The sequence below is a fragment of the Cetorhinus maximus genome, chromosome 6 (assembly GCF_964194155.1).
Source record: "Cetorhinus maximus chromosome 6, sCetMax3.hap1.1, whole genome shotgun sequence".
Taxonomy (NCBI): Eukaryota; Metazoa; Chordata; class Chondrichthyes; order Lamniformes; family Cetorhinidae; genus Cetorhinus; species Cetorhinus maximus.
Window position 1 is genome coordinate 43,214,309 of NC_135884.1, and position 14,652 is coordinate 43,228,960.

General features: G+C 41.3%; 1 protein-coding gene across 3 annotated transcripts in view; it reads left to right on the forward strand.

The window, feature by feature from the left end:
* Positions 1-14,652, forward strand: part of slc25a26 (solute carrier family 25 member 26) — a 218,451-nt gene that overhangs the window by 193,899 nt on the left and 9,900 nt on the right. For 2 of the 3 annotated variants that reach the window (XM_078543675.1, XM_078543674.1), the window contains exon 9: positions 204-277. In XM_078543675.1, coding sequence (XP_078399801.1) covers positions 204-277 — 74 coding nt within the window. Of the gene's footprint in view, positions 1-203; positions 278-12,677; positions 13,193-14,652 lie in introns of those variants that run through there. The other variant, XM_078543676.1, reaches the window with a different exon arrangement.

A 14,652-nucleotide genomic window follows, 5' to 3' on the forward strand; every position in this document is an offset into this window, starting at 1 on the left:
AGTCTATTAGGTTCATAGATTCACAAAGTACCTTTTGATAGGAAGAGTATCCTGTAGCAGATTACTGACAGAGGAACAATTCACTCAGAGTTTAAACAAGGTACAAGTATCATATTGTGGCATGAAGAAGGAAGCTATTGAGATAACTGATTTACTGCTTGTGTTCCTTCTTGAAATCTGATCTGCACTATTCTTTGATACAGACAGGTACCACCACTGCCAGTGGAAAGGTCTTACCAGTCTTAAGCAACATCTGGAAGATGCAAGGGATTTCTGGGTAAGGCTTTACTTTCTTTTCACCTTAAGGAACCACATCAGAGTTAGCTAACATGATAATATTTCTTTAGTGAAACTAATCCCCCAGTATTAAGCAAACCTGCCTGGGGGAAAAGGGCAGTTCAGGTCAACCATTTTACACACCACCTAATTTTTATGCTCCGTTGAAGTCCATCGCGTGGAGAATCGGCTGAGTTGTGAAACACGCCCAATCCAAGCCCATACCGTTCCCACTATGCTGTGCTCCCTCCAAGGCCAATATATCCTTCCTAAGGTATGATATAGTCTAACCAGGACTTTGAATTGCAGAAGCATGACTTTTACCCCCTTGTATGTTCGTAGAGGACTAGAATACGAATTTGGAGCAGGAGTAGGTTACTTGGCTCTTCAAGCCTGCTCCGCCGTTCAATAGGATCATGCCTGATCTGATTTTGTCCATTCACTAAAATTGTAAATATTGCTTTGTAATTTTACGCTTCCATCTACACCACTTACAATGTGCCTAACTTTGTGTCATCGGCAAATTTGGATCTGTGGCTTTCTATCCCATCAATTTGTTAATAAGTATGGTAAATAGCTGAGAGCCCAACACAGATCCTTGCAGGACACCACTAGTCAACATAACTAGCCACATCTTGCCAATTAAAGTACTTGTTCATTACCTCAACTCTCTTCCTACCACTTAGTAAACTTCCAAATCAGGTCAATAATTTGCCTTCAATTCCAAGAGCTTCAACTTTAGCTCCCAGTCCTTTATGAGAGATTTCAGTACCTACTTTCTGGAAGTCTATATAAATAACATTCACGGACCTTCCCCTGTCCACTCCTTTCGTCACATTTTCCAAAAAGAATCAATCGGGATCATCAGGTATGATGCACTCTTTACAAATTCATGCTAGCCCTCTCCAATCTTCTGAAAGTTTTCAAGGTGTTAAGTCACTCTATCCTTAATTATTGAGTTGAATGATTTCCCTGGTAACAAATATTAGGCTAACTGGTCTATATTTCCCTCTCTCCCCTATCTTAAACAACAGAGTGAGGTCATTGTGACTTCAAGATGATGTCCCTTGAATGGAAAATTGAAATTGAGTTGACACTCTGTGGTCAACTTCATGTTCTAATATCCATGGCAAGCAAATCTATAGTTGTATAGAATTTTGTTAAATGCTGAAATTCTTCCCATTCAGCTCCAAATAGTGCTGCATGCCAGTGGCCTAGTATGTAGAGTGCATCTTAGCTGGGTAAGCAATTTGAAGCTTACTGGTGTGTATCTGCTGCGGGGGGTGGTGTCAGGGGCAGGGGGAGTGGGGGTTGGGGGTTGGTGGCTGGGTGGGTGGGTGGTCCGTGAAACTTAGGTCTACCAGTCTACTTCTTAGATCTCTGGACTTGGGTGAGTGTGGTTTGCCCCTATGGGGAGAGTGTGTGCATGCTATGTTAGGAAAGCAGAAACTCTACCTGTCTGGATTTCTTAATAGTTTGGTTTGGAGACTCCAAACACAATGTTGTATTTCAACGTGTGTTGCACACCCAGCTGATTTTAGAATGATATTTAAATTAGAATCACCATTGAATCCTACATTGGGATGCAATTTATGATATCAATATTTGTTATTGAAACAGCCTTGTTGTGAATAAGTATCTTAGAATTGCAGTTTTGTCATAGTGTGGCTTAAATTAAGTTACCACAGTTAAGCATTGGTTTTTATGCAACACTTCTGTGAATTAATGTGGGAATGAGAATGGATGCTTTTCCAATATCTGCTCAGAGCCCTTTTACTAAGTGATCATCTTTTGCAATATAAATTCCCAAACCTACTCTATAAAAGCAGGAGCCCAATAACTCTGTATATTATTTAAGTGATTGAATTCATTGAAAAAATAAATGTTAACTGATTTATAGTCAACTTTCAGTGTTCCATGGAAAAATAGGACATGGGGAGTTGACTGTAATTTTTTTAACATGTGTTTTACAGAGTAATCAATCATAATAAGATCATCAACTTGGATTTATATAGTGCCTTTATTGTAGAAAAATTAACAAAAGCACTTTGCGGAGGCATCAACAGGTAAAAATAGAGGCCAAGATAAAGGCGGAGATGGCCGGAGAAGTAAACAAAAGTTTGACCAAGGAGACAGTTTTAAGATGGATCTTAAAGGAGCTGAGGGAGGAGGAGGAAAGTTAGATTGGTTTAGACTCTCTTTTGCAAAGTAATTTTTGTTGGCAGCAAATACACCGGGATTGAAACTAACTTAGATTGGTGGTGGATAGTTGGTTGAAGGTGGATTAACAGTCCATCTCACAATGCGCCTGACTTCCTTTTTCATGGGAACATTAGTACAATATATAACAGATCAATATTTTTCCTGCTTATATGTACAAGAAAACACAGCTCTTTCTTTTTTTTATCCCCTCTGAATATTATCTTCTTTCTAACATCCATAAAAGACGTAGAAACAGTTACAAATAATTGCGAAACCCCTGTACTGTTGAAAGCTTGGATCTGACAAATACGAACACAAGTCCATTAAGGTCAAGTGCACATGTATGTGACTTGCATGGACAAAATTGTATGCAAGTTTTTTGTTCTCTATTTATTAAACCCTAACTGTTATGCAAGTTAGACGTGTGCATTGTGCAGGATGTGTGCAATATTTTGTCATACTTACATACAAATGGAAACATATCATCCTTTTGATTTCCTTTCCCAGTTACGATCTCTTCCTGATTTCCCTCCTGACGTTCTTTTATTAAATTGGAAGTAGTGTAAAAAAGGTTTTGATGCCAGTAGAAAAACTGCACAATTGTTAAAAACAACTGTGAGAGCTATATTGCTCCAGTTAATTTGCAGAAATAATTGTATCTCCGAAGATTGTTAGTGAATTCAGCATTATCCAGATTTAGATGCAATATATACCTTTGAAAAAAGAAAACAAAGAAAGACTTGCATTTATAAAGCACTTTTCACAACCACCAGACGTCTTAAAGTGCTTTACAGCTACATAAGTACCTTTTGAAGTGTGGTCACTGTTGTAGGAAATGCAGAAGCTAGTTTGTGCTCGGCAAGCTTGTGTAAACAACAGCATGATAATAGCCAGATCATTTTTTTTTTGTGATATTGTTTGAGGGATAAATATTGGCCGCGACACTGGGAATAACTCCCCTGCTCTTCGAAATAATGCCATGGAATCTTTTGCATCCATGAGCACAGGCGGACAGGGCCTCGGTTTAACGTCCCATCTGAAGACCTCTGACAGGGCAATGCTCCCTCAGTCCTGCACTGGAGTATCAGCCTTGATCGCTGTGCTCAAGCCCTGGAGTGGGACTTGAACCTGAAACTTTGTGATTCAGAGGCAAGTGTGTTACCAACTCAGCCGTGGCTTTATGATAAGTCACTATCCTTGTAATTAATTATAAGTGAATCACTGGCACCTTCAGATGTTTTATACAATGCATGGACGTTTTCATGTTGCACAACATGAAAATACCCAAGCACAATTTATTGGGAATGGTGTAGTATGTTGAGACCATTTAAGGCAACAGCAATTGTAACCTATTTATCTTTTCTCTTGTCAATTGGCATTTTTACATCCATAAAACCTCATTGTCTCCAACAATGTCCTTATCTCGCAGTTATGTACTCCCAGCTAACTACCCCCTATACAAACACACAGATGAAATACGGAAATGGACATTAGTTTGGTCACTGCAGAAATAGAGGGGTAGTTGTCTATTTCACCACAGACACCTGGGCAAGGGGCCAAAATATTAAAGGGAAATGAAAGTCTCGGAAATGAACATCCAAGCTTTTTGACTTCATGGACCATTTAGGTTCATATCATGGAGTCTCGTGGGCCACATATAAATAAAACAGCAGGAAAAGACTAACTTTCTTTTTCAATTTGCTGTTTGTTCAGTGGTAGGTTCTCTGTTTTATGACTTGGTGCTACTTTATGAAAGCGATCCTAGAGCCAATCGGGCACAAGTAATATGAGACTTTCCAGTTCAACAGCTGTGTCATTTCAAATGTGATGAATGTACGAGATGTAAGATTTTGATTATAATGTACAGGTATTTTTTTAATACACAATAAGGGCACTACTTTGAACAGATACTACTCCCTCTTGATGTTCTTTCCCCTTCAAGTATTTGTCATGACAGTTCATTGGGCCAGATTCAAAAATCCATCACCAAGGCTCGGAAGAGCTTTGTGGTTTGCATCACTTAATGTCACCCAGATGGAAAACAAAATGAGAAAAGATTAATTCCTGCAGGAGAAGTTTACTAAGAATTGATTTTTCTGATTGTACAAGTGTAACTCCGGCTACTTTTAACAGTCCGTATGTGTCTTCTACAGATGCTGTAGAAGAGTCGTACAGACTTGAAATGTTATCTCTGTCTCTCTCTCCACAGATGCTGTCAGAGCTGCTGAGTTTTTCCAGCACTTTTTGTTTTTGTTTCAGATTTCCAGCATCCGCCGTGTTTTGCCTTTACTTTTAACAGTGTTGTTTATTTCAGCTCTTACTCTTTCTCATCAGCTGTGGTGTCACTAAATCTCAAAGAAAAATGTTGAATTTCTTGTCATCAACAGATAGCCAAAATGTGCCTTGAAATTACATTGTTACAATCTTGGTAAATAGCCTCTCAAACAGAGTGACATTGTTTGCAGTGAGACAGCAAGGAGGAATTGAAATGTTATTTTGGGAGGGCAGAAGAGCTATTGGGAGTCTCGACAAAACTCGGTTAATTCTCTGGAGATATTTTATGTGAAAAGAAAATAGTACCATGTATAGGTGACCCCTGTGGCTCTGTTGGTAGCATTTTCATCTCTGTGACAAAAAGTTGTGGGTTCAAGTCACACTCCAGGACTCGAGCACAAAAACTTAGGCTGACACTCCAATGCAGTACTGAGAGAGTCGGAGGTGCCATCTTTCAGATGAGAAGTTAAACTGAGGCTCTGTCTACCTCCTCAGGTGGATGTATAAGATACCATGGCATTATTTCAGAGAAGGGCAAGGGAGTTATCCTGGTGCCCTGGCCAATATTTATCCCGCAATTAATAACAGAAAAATATCTGGTCGTTGTCAGTTTTCTGTTTATGGGAACTTGCTGTGTGGAAATTAGCGGCTGTGATTTTGATATTACAATAGTGTCTACACCTCAAACTTACCTCATTGTCTGGCAAGTGCTTTGGGATGTCTTGAGATTGTCCAAGTCTTTTTTTTTAAAATGGAATATAGTGTTTTGTTCTCTTAACTATCTGTGACATGGTAAGAGATAACAACTACATTATTAAACTGACCTTTAGCACCAATAAACTCCATTGATTTCTAGTCTCTGCCTAAATATGCAAATAATGTAGAATTTGAATGAAAGGATAATAGTAATTCTGAAGTTACTCTGATACAAATGTAGATTAATATGTTTAATCAATATAAATCCATGCCCCTAATAACACACTGAGAGTAACATTGCCTGTCTACTATTTTAAAGCAGCATGCCCTGTGATCCAACACCACCCAGAAATTCTCTTGCATTGTTATAAAAATTTTGCATACAAAAGTCTTTCCTGTCATAGGTACTCAGAAAATCTTTAGCCCACAAAAGACAAGAGATCCATTTAGTCTGCCTTTCTGATGCCCTGACAATTGTAATTGATGATAGGTTACTCTTCAAAATGCTGGCGCTATTTAATCTTAAATCCAAGCTCCTTGCACATAACATCTCCTTTGGTGTGTTATTTTAAAAACTGACTCTCTCAGTGAATTAATGCTTTTCTATATTCGGCCTGGATATATCCCTTTTCAGCAGTTCTAGGTATTCATTGGAGGATACCAATAATGGAGATAAAGTGGAGGGTAATTTGCAGACAGTTCAGAGAGATATGTAAGAACAATATCCCGAGAAATACAAGAATAATGCTTGTGTGTGTGTGTTCAAAATACGGAATGGCTTATGGTGGTGACATGTCACAGTTCACTCGAAATCTGAATTGCTGTGGCAACATGCACTTTTACAAGCATGTTATGGTCTGGAGCTATGGATAGTGATGGTAGAGGCCCAAATGTTCTTTCTGTCACTTGGGGAAAAATTTTTCCCCTGTTGGGGGGGAAGTGCAGGAGCGGGCACTGGCAGGTGCGCCTCCGATTGGAGGCACGCCACCATTTTACGTGGGCGATCCAATTAAGGCCCGCCCGGCGTGACGTCAGCCTGTGCAGGCAGTGGGGGGGAATTCCTTCAGCTGAGAGTGCGCTCTTTCGCGCATGCACACGAAAGAGTGCACTGACCCCCCTGAGGCTAAGTGCTGCCTCAGAGAGATCGGCTCCAAATTAAAAAATGTTAAACAAATGATAAAATTTCCCTGACATGTCCCTTCATGTGACACTGTCATATGAGTTGGGACGTGTCCATCACTTTTACTGAAACCTTTATTAAGTATTTAAAGACACTCATGAAACCTCATCCCACCCATGGATGAGGTTTCATGCTTTTTCTTAAGCCTGCCAGGGCTCCCGGCCTTCCCGCCAACCCTAAGGTTGGACGGGCAGGTCCATTAATGATAATTATTTTTCAAATGGCCTCAATTGGCCGTTGACAGGTTGGAGGGCACACAGCTGAGTTGGCTGCGCCCCCGCCGACCTGAAATTGGAAATGACACGGGGTGACATCAGGAGTTCCACCCAATGTCATCCAGCGCATTTTACGCGTCGGCAAGCAGGGCCCCACCCTCGCTCGCCAACCAGAAGATCCTCCCCTTGGCTCACCAGGAATTTCTCCCAGCCTGCCAGCACCATATTGGAATGATTCGCAGGTAGATACTCAACCTGTTTGGCCGTGTTTATGAACACAACTTCCCTGGCCATCAAGTCCTGGGGTGGGACTCAAACCCAGGGCTTCTGGCTCAGAGGCAGGGCTGCTACCAACTCTATTTTGAAAGGTTTATAGAGTGTTAAAAATTGCTTCCTAAATTAGTACCTTTCTAGTCCAAGAATTTTGTTTCATTTAGTTACTTGGAAATGAAATGGAGCTGATTTGAGAGCAGGAGAACATTTGGGAAATAATGACAACAGCATCATTAGGCTGAACGTAAGAATGGAAAAGGTTAACAAAGAGTCAAAGGTAAGGACTGGAGAAAAGCAAAGTTCAGCAACATAATAAAGGGATCTGGCTAATGTAATCGGCAAAAATATTATACAAAATATCAATTGATCATCATTAGAAAATCTTCAAATGTGAGATGGATAGACTGCAAAACAAAAATATTCATATCGGGTGAAAAGGGGGTGTATCAAAGAATAAAGTTATTTGGATTAATTAAAGCAAAATTGCACCTTAAACGGGAGGTATAATTTAAATACAGCTAGCAACAGTGAGGAATATAGAATGTTGTAGTGCTGAGAAGATTAAAAACTTGTGGAGACTGAAAACATTTTGCAATAAAAACAGAAAATGCTGAAAAGACTCAGCAGATCAGGCTGCACCTGGGGAGAGAGAAGCAAGGGTTAGTGTTTCAGGCTGATGACTGATTATCGGTGATTGTAAATGAGGTTGGAACTGATAAACGTATCTGTTCTAGAAGAAGATATGAAGCAATGATCATTAGATAACTGTTGAAAGAGAAATGGTCCTGAAAAGAATGCAGAATGTGAGATGGTAAAGTCACTGGATCCTGATATCATGCAGCCTAGACTTTTGAAGGAAGTCAGGAGATGGCAGAGGTTTTGACCATTACATTTCAGGGCTAAAAATATTATTAAAACTTGGAATTGTTCCTTTTAATTGGAGGGCAACTAGTATAACATTGTTGTGCAAGAAGGAAGAGAAAGATAAACTGGGTAACTATAGTAACATTGACTAGTTTGTCTAATGTTGGTCAGCCAACTCCAGAATCTCTGGAGTTTAGAAGAATGATGGGTGATCTCATTGAAACCTATGAGTCTGAAGAGGCTTGACAGGTTAGACACTGAGAGGTTGTTTTTGCTGGCTGGGGAATCCAGAACACGGGGGCACAGCCTCAGAATAAAGGGTCAGTTTTTTAGGACTGAGATGAGGAAAAATCTCTTCACTCAGAGGCTTGGGAATCTTTTAAATTCTGTACCCCAGAGTTTGTAGATGCTCCATCGTTGAGTATATTCAAGACTAGATAGATAGATTTTTAGATCTCTCAAGAAATCAAGGGAAATGGGGAGTGGTCAGGAAAGTAGAGCTGAGGCAGAAGACCAGTTAAGAACATACTGAATGGTGGAGCAAGCGTGATGCACCATATGGTCTATTTCTGCTCCTATTTCTTATGTCCTTACGTCCATAATAAATGTAAAATGAGTGAACATTTAGAAATACATGGGTTAATAAAAGGTAATTCATGCAGGTTTGTTAAGGGCAAGCCACATTTGGCAAATGTAAGTTTTTTTGAAGAGGTAGCAGATTTTGGATGGATTAAGGAAATGCAGTAGATTCAGTGTATGTGGATTTTCAAAGCACATTTGACAAGGTGTCTCACAAGAGGCTTGTTTGAAAAATTGAAGCAAATGATATTAGAAGGAATGTAACAGCATGGATAAAAAGTTTGTTAACAGAAAGGAAGCAAAGAGTTAGGACAAATGGGCATTCAGATTAGAGAAAGTTTGGAAATGATGTGCCCCAGGAATCTATGATTTGGATAAAAGCAAAATACTGCAGATGGTGGAAATTTGAAACAAAAACAGAAAATGCTGGAAAAACTCAGCAGGCCAACAGCATCAGTGGAGAGAAAAACAGAGTTAACGTTTCGAGTCCATATGACTCTTCTGAGCTAAAGAGAAGTAAAAATGTGATGAAATTTATACTGTTTAAGGGGGGTGGAGCAGGTGAAGCTGGATAGAAGGTCAGCGATAGGTGGGGACAAAGCAGAGATTGACAAAGATGTCATGAACAAAAGGACAAAGGGATTGTTAATGGTAGTGGTGCGGGCTAAAGGAGGTGCTGATAGTGGCATTAAGGTAAGAAAGCAGAATGTGATAATAGCAGGACAAGGGTAAGCACCCTGGAAAGAACAACATGAACAAGTGACAGATGGCCCTTGTGGGGTTGGGGTAGGGGGAGGGGACGATCGTGGGAAAAAAGATCGAAAATAGGATAAAAGGTGGGGATAAAACAATGAATAAAAATGAAAATAAATCAATTAAAAATAAGTACATAAAAAATAAAAATTAAAAAATAATAACAAATATTGAAAAAAGGGGGTAAAAAAAGGGGTGAGGATTGTGGAGAGAGTTCATGGCCTGAAGCATTTGAACTCAATGTTAAGTCTGGAAGGCTGTAAAGTGCCTAGTCGGAAGATGAGGTGCCGTTCCTCCAGTTTGCGTTGGGCTTCACTGGAACATTGCAGCAGGCCAAGGACAGACATGTGGGCATGAGAACAGGATGGTGTTGAAATGGCAAGCGACAGGAAGGTCTGGACCAAAGGTGTTCGACAAAGCAGTCACCCAGTCTGCGTTTGGTCTCTCTAATGTTGAGGAGTAGCGAATGCAGTCAACCAAATTGAAGGAGGTGCAAGTGAAATGCTGCTTCACTTGAACGGAGTGTTTGGGCTCTTGGACGGTAAGGAGGGAGGAGGCAAGGGGGCAGGTGTTGCACTTTCTGCGGCTGCATGGGAAGGTGCTGTGGGAGGGGGATGAAGTGTTGGGGGTGATGGAGGAGTGGACCAGGTGTCTCGAGGGAACGGTCCCTACGGAATGCTGACGGGAGTATGAGGGGAAGATGTGTTTGGTGGTGGCATCATGCTGGAGTTGGCAGAAATGGCAGAGGATGATCCTTTGAATGTGGAGGCTGGTGGGATGAAAAGTGAGGACAAGAGGGACCCTATTGTGGCCCTGGGAGGGAGAGGAAGGTGTGAGGGCAGAGGCGCAGGAGATGGATCGGACACGGTTGAGGGCCCTGTCAACCACAGTGGGTGGGAAACCTCGGTTAAGGAAGAAGGAAGACATGTCAGAAGCGCCATTTTGGAAAGTGGCATCATCAGAACAGATGTGATGGAGGTGAAGGAACTGAGAGAATGGGATGGAGTCCTTACAGGAAGCAGGGTGTGAGGAGCTGTAGTCAAGGTAGCTGTGGGAGTTGGTGGGCTTGTAATGAATATTGGTAAACAGTCTATCACCAGAAATTGTGACGGAGAGGTCAAGGAAGAAACGGGAAATGTCAGAGATGGACCATGTGAAGGTGATGGAGGGGTGGAAATTGGAAGCAAAATTTATCAATTTTTCGAGGTCCAAACGAGAGCATGAAGCGGCACCGAAACAGTCATTGATGTACTGAAGAAAGAGTTGTGGGAGAGGGCCTGAGTAGGACTGGAACAAGGAATGTTCCACATACCCCATAATGAGACAGGCATAGCTGGGGCCCATGTGGGTACCCATAACCACACCTTTTATTTGGAGGAAGTGAGACAGGTTTAAGGAGAAATTGTTCAGTGAGAGAACAAGTTCAGCCAGACGGAGGAGAGTGGTGGTGGATGGGGATTGTTCGGACCTCTGTTCAAGGAAGAAGCGGAGAGCCATCAGACCATCCTGGTGGGGGTTGGAGGTGTAGAGGGATTGGACGTCCATGGTGAAGAGGAAGTGGTTAAGGCCAGGGAACTGGAAATTGTTGATATGACAAAGGGCATCCGAGGAATCACGTATGTAGGTGGGAAGAGACTGGACAAGGGGATAGAGAACGGAGTCAAGAAATGAGTTCCATGGGGCAGGAACAGGCTGACGATCAGTCTACCGGGACAGTCCTGTTTGTGGATTTTGGGGAGGAGGTAGAAGCAGGCTGTCCAGGGTTGGGAGACTATGAGGTTAGAAGCTGTGGATGGAAGACCTCCAGAGGAGATGAGGTCAGTGACAGTCCTGGAAACAATGGCTTGATGTTCGGTGGTGGGGTCATGGTCCAGGGGGAGGTCGGAGGAAGTGTCTGAGAGTTGGCACTCAGCTTCTGCGAGGTAGAGATCAGTAAGTCAGACAACAACAGCACCACCCTTGTCGGCAGGTTTGATGACAAAGTCAGGGTTGGACCTTAGAGAACGGAGTGCGGCAACTTCATAAGGAGACAGGTTAGAGTGGGTGAGAGGAGCAAAGAAATTGAAATGGCCAATGTCACGCCGACAGTTCTCAATGAAAAGCACATTCTGATTTCTTACCTTAATGCCATTATTAGCACCTCCTTTAACCCTTACTACTACCATTAATACCCCCTTTGTCCTTTTGCTCATGACATCTTCGCCAATCTCTCCTTTGTCCCCACCTATCGCTGGCCTTCTATTCAGCTTCACGTGCTCCACCCCCTTAAACAGTATAAATTTCATCACATTTTTACTTCTCTTTAGCTCTGAAGAGAGTCATCTATGATTTGGACTCGGGCATAAGGGAACACAGTGCCAAAAATTGCTGATGTCACAAAGATGGAAAGTTAGCAAATGTTAAGGAGGACTGTAAAAGGCCAGGAAGGTGGATAAAGTGAAGTGAGTAACCTTGTAGCAGATGTAATTCGATGGAATCATGCAGCACAGAAGGAGGCAGTTCAACCTATCATTTCTGAGTCAGCTCTTTGGAAGGGCTCTGCAACTAGTTGCACTCTTTCCCGATAGCCCTGTAAAATGTCCTGTTTCAATTATATATCCAACTCCCTTTTGAAAGTTGTTATTAAGTCTGCTTCCACCATCTTTGCAGGCAGTATATTCCAGATCATCACAACTCACTGTGCTTAAAGACAATTCTCTTCAATATTCACCTGCCAATTTTGTCAATGATCTTAAATCTGAGTTCTCTCGCTCCCAGCCCTCCTGCTGGTGAATATGTGTGAGGTAGTACATTTTGGTAGGATAAACCAAGAACGGAGGTATATGCTAAATGAAAAAATACTAAGTGTGTGGCTGAACAGACACCTTGGGGTTTCAGCACATATTTCTTTGAATGTCCAAGTGCAGGTAGATAAAGTTATAAAATAAACCGCATTTTCAGCTTCATAGAAAATGGCTTGAATACAGAATAAAGAAGTAATGATAAAGTTGTATGAAACTTTGGTTAGGACACAGAGTCAGCTGTACAGTTTTATCACCACATTTTAAAAAGGATATTAAAGCTGAAGAGAGCATACGACATAAAATCATGAGGATCATGTCAGGATTATGAATCGGTAGTTAAAAGGAGAGGTTTGAGATATATAAGTATAATTTAATTAAATATAACATTTCCACTGGAGTAGAGCTTTGCTGAAGAGATTAAAGAATTTTTAAAAACATGAAGTGTTTTAATGGAGTGAATAGGAAAAGACTGTATCCTCTGGTTAGGGAATCATTAACAATTGTTCATTATGTTGTCACTATGAGAGCAAAAAGAAGGGTTGCAAGAAATATATTTACAAAGAAGATTGTTGGTATTTGCAGGGAGTGGTTGAGGCAGAGACCATTGCATCTTTTAAGAGAAGATTGAATACCTGAAGTGGAGGAAGATACAGGGCTATGAGGAGAGCATGAGACATTGGGATTAGTTTTGAACTGCTCTAGCAAAGAGCTGGCAAAGATACAATGGGATAAATGGCCTCTTTCTGTACTGTAAACTTCTGTGGTTCTGATTTTCTTTTATTGCACCTATTTTTGATTTAGTCACACATTATGGTATGCCATGTAAATGTGCAGGAAGAACTTAATATTCTGAAGTGCTTTGTAACAAAGCTTGGAATATTCTGAAGAAAATTATGTGTAACATTTGCAAGTTTAACAGATATAAATGTCAATCTGTTTGACAGTATGGCCAGTACATGCCTAGTACAAATTGCTGTGCTTTAAAGTTATAATTACAGTAATGAGCTGAATCACTGTCTAGTAAAACCATAAACTGTTTCCATCTGTCAGCTGTAAGTCAATTCTAGAAAACCAAAATAACTAGGAAAACAAGCCGCCAAGCTATTAAATTATGTAAGTTTAGAAACAGTGTTTCAGGAATACTTACTAGATAGAGCTGATCCATAAAGGATTCTATGTTTTCTTTAATTTTGTGCGTGTGTGTATTTGTCTAAATATTAGTTTTAGCTCAAGTTTTGCATCTGCCATAAAATATTGGGATTCATCCTCAGACATGAGCACGTGATGTAGCCTTTCAACACAGTTTGGTATAGAAGGCATCAAAGATCCCGCAACACTATTCAAAGAAGAGTAGGTGAAGTCATCAGGTGTCATGTCCAACAGATATCCCTCAACCAACAGAACTAAACATAGAGCAACTGGGCATTTATCTGATTGTTCTTTGTGGGATCACATTGTCTGTGCAGCCAGCCTGATAACACCCCAACCACAACCTTAAACATTAACTTGCTTTACCGCCAGTGCACATTGGCAGCAGTGTGTACCATTTACAAGATGCACTGCAACAACTGCCAAGGCTCCTTCAATAACACCTTCCAAACGCACAACCTCTACCACCTAGAAAGGACAAGATTAGCAGGTACAAGGGATCACGACCTCCAAGTCACACACCACTCTGACTTGGAAGTGCATCACTGTTCTTTTGCCATCGGTGTCAAAATCCTGGTACTTCCTACCTAATAGTACTGTGGGAGTCTCTTGACAACATGGACTGCAGCAGTTCAAGGTGGCTGACCATCACCTTCTCAAGGGCAATTGGGGATGGTCAATAATTGGTGTCCTTGCCAGAGATGCCCACTTCCTGTGAATCAATAAATGAAATGTTTTGCACTATGGACTTGACTTGAATCCGTTTGGGACTGGGCTGAAACTAACTAGCCTTGTTTTGTGTTGGAACCTTACAACCAGAAGAGATAGGATCAGCCTAAATTTCCTCAGGGCCAGTGATGTATTTTATCTGTGATTCTAATGGGTGACAAGTGGGGGCCTAAAAATATTACGGGTTCTGGTAATGTAAGCTCTCTGGCCCTGAGATGCAGGCCAGCGAGTTTCATCTGAAGACAGGAATTCTGTCAAACCGGAAGACTTTCACCGTAAGAGGAGGCAGGATTGGCAGAATTACATATTCCCCCTTTCATTCGTTCTTCGGATATAGGCGTTGCTGGCAAGGCCAACATCTGTTGCCCACTCCCAGCTGCCCTTGAGGTAGTGGAGGTGATGATAATTTAGAGGATTGAGAGTGTACTGAAACTGCAAGAATGAAGTACGCTTTATAGTCAGCTGAATTTGAGCATGTAAGACGCTTTGAACACGTTCTTCTGGTTCATCCAGTGTCTGTGTTTGAACTTAGTTACCAAAGTTTATACCTTTGGTTACCATTGCCACTTAGCTGCACCAGCAATGTTGAGTTCTTGAGTTTTGCACTTTCATGCCCCAATGACACATGATTTTTTTGCTTTAGAAACCAGATTGGCACTGCATTAAGGTTATTACTGTG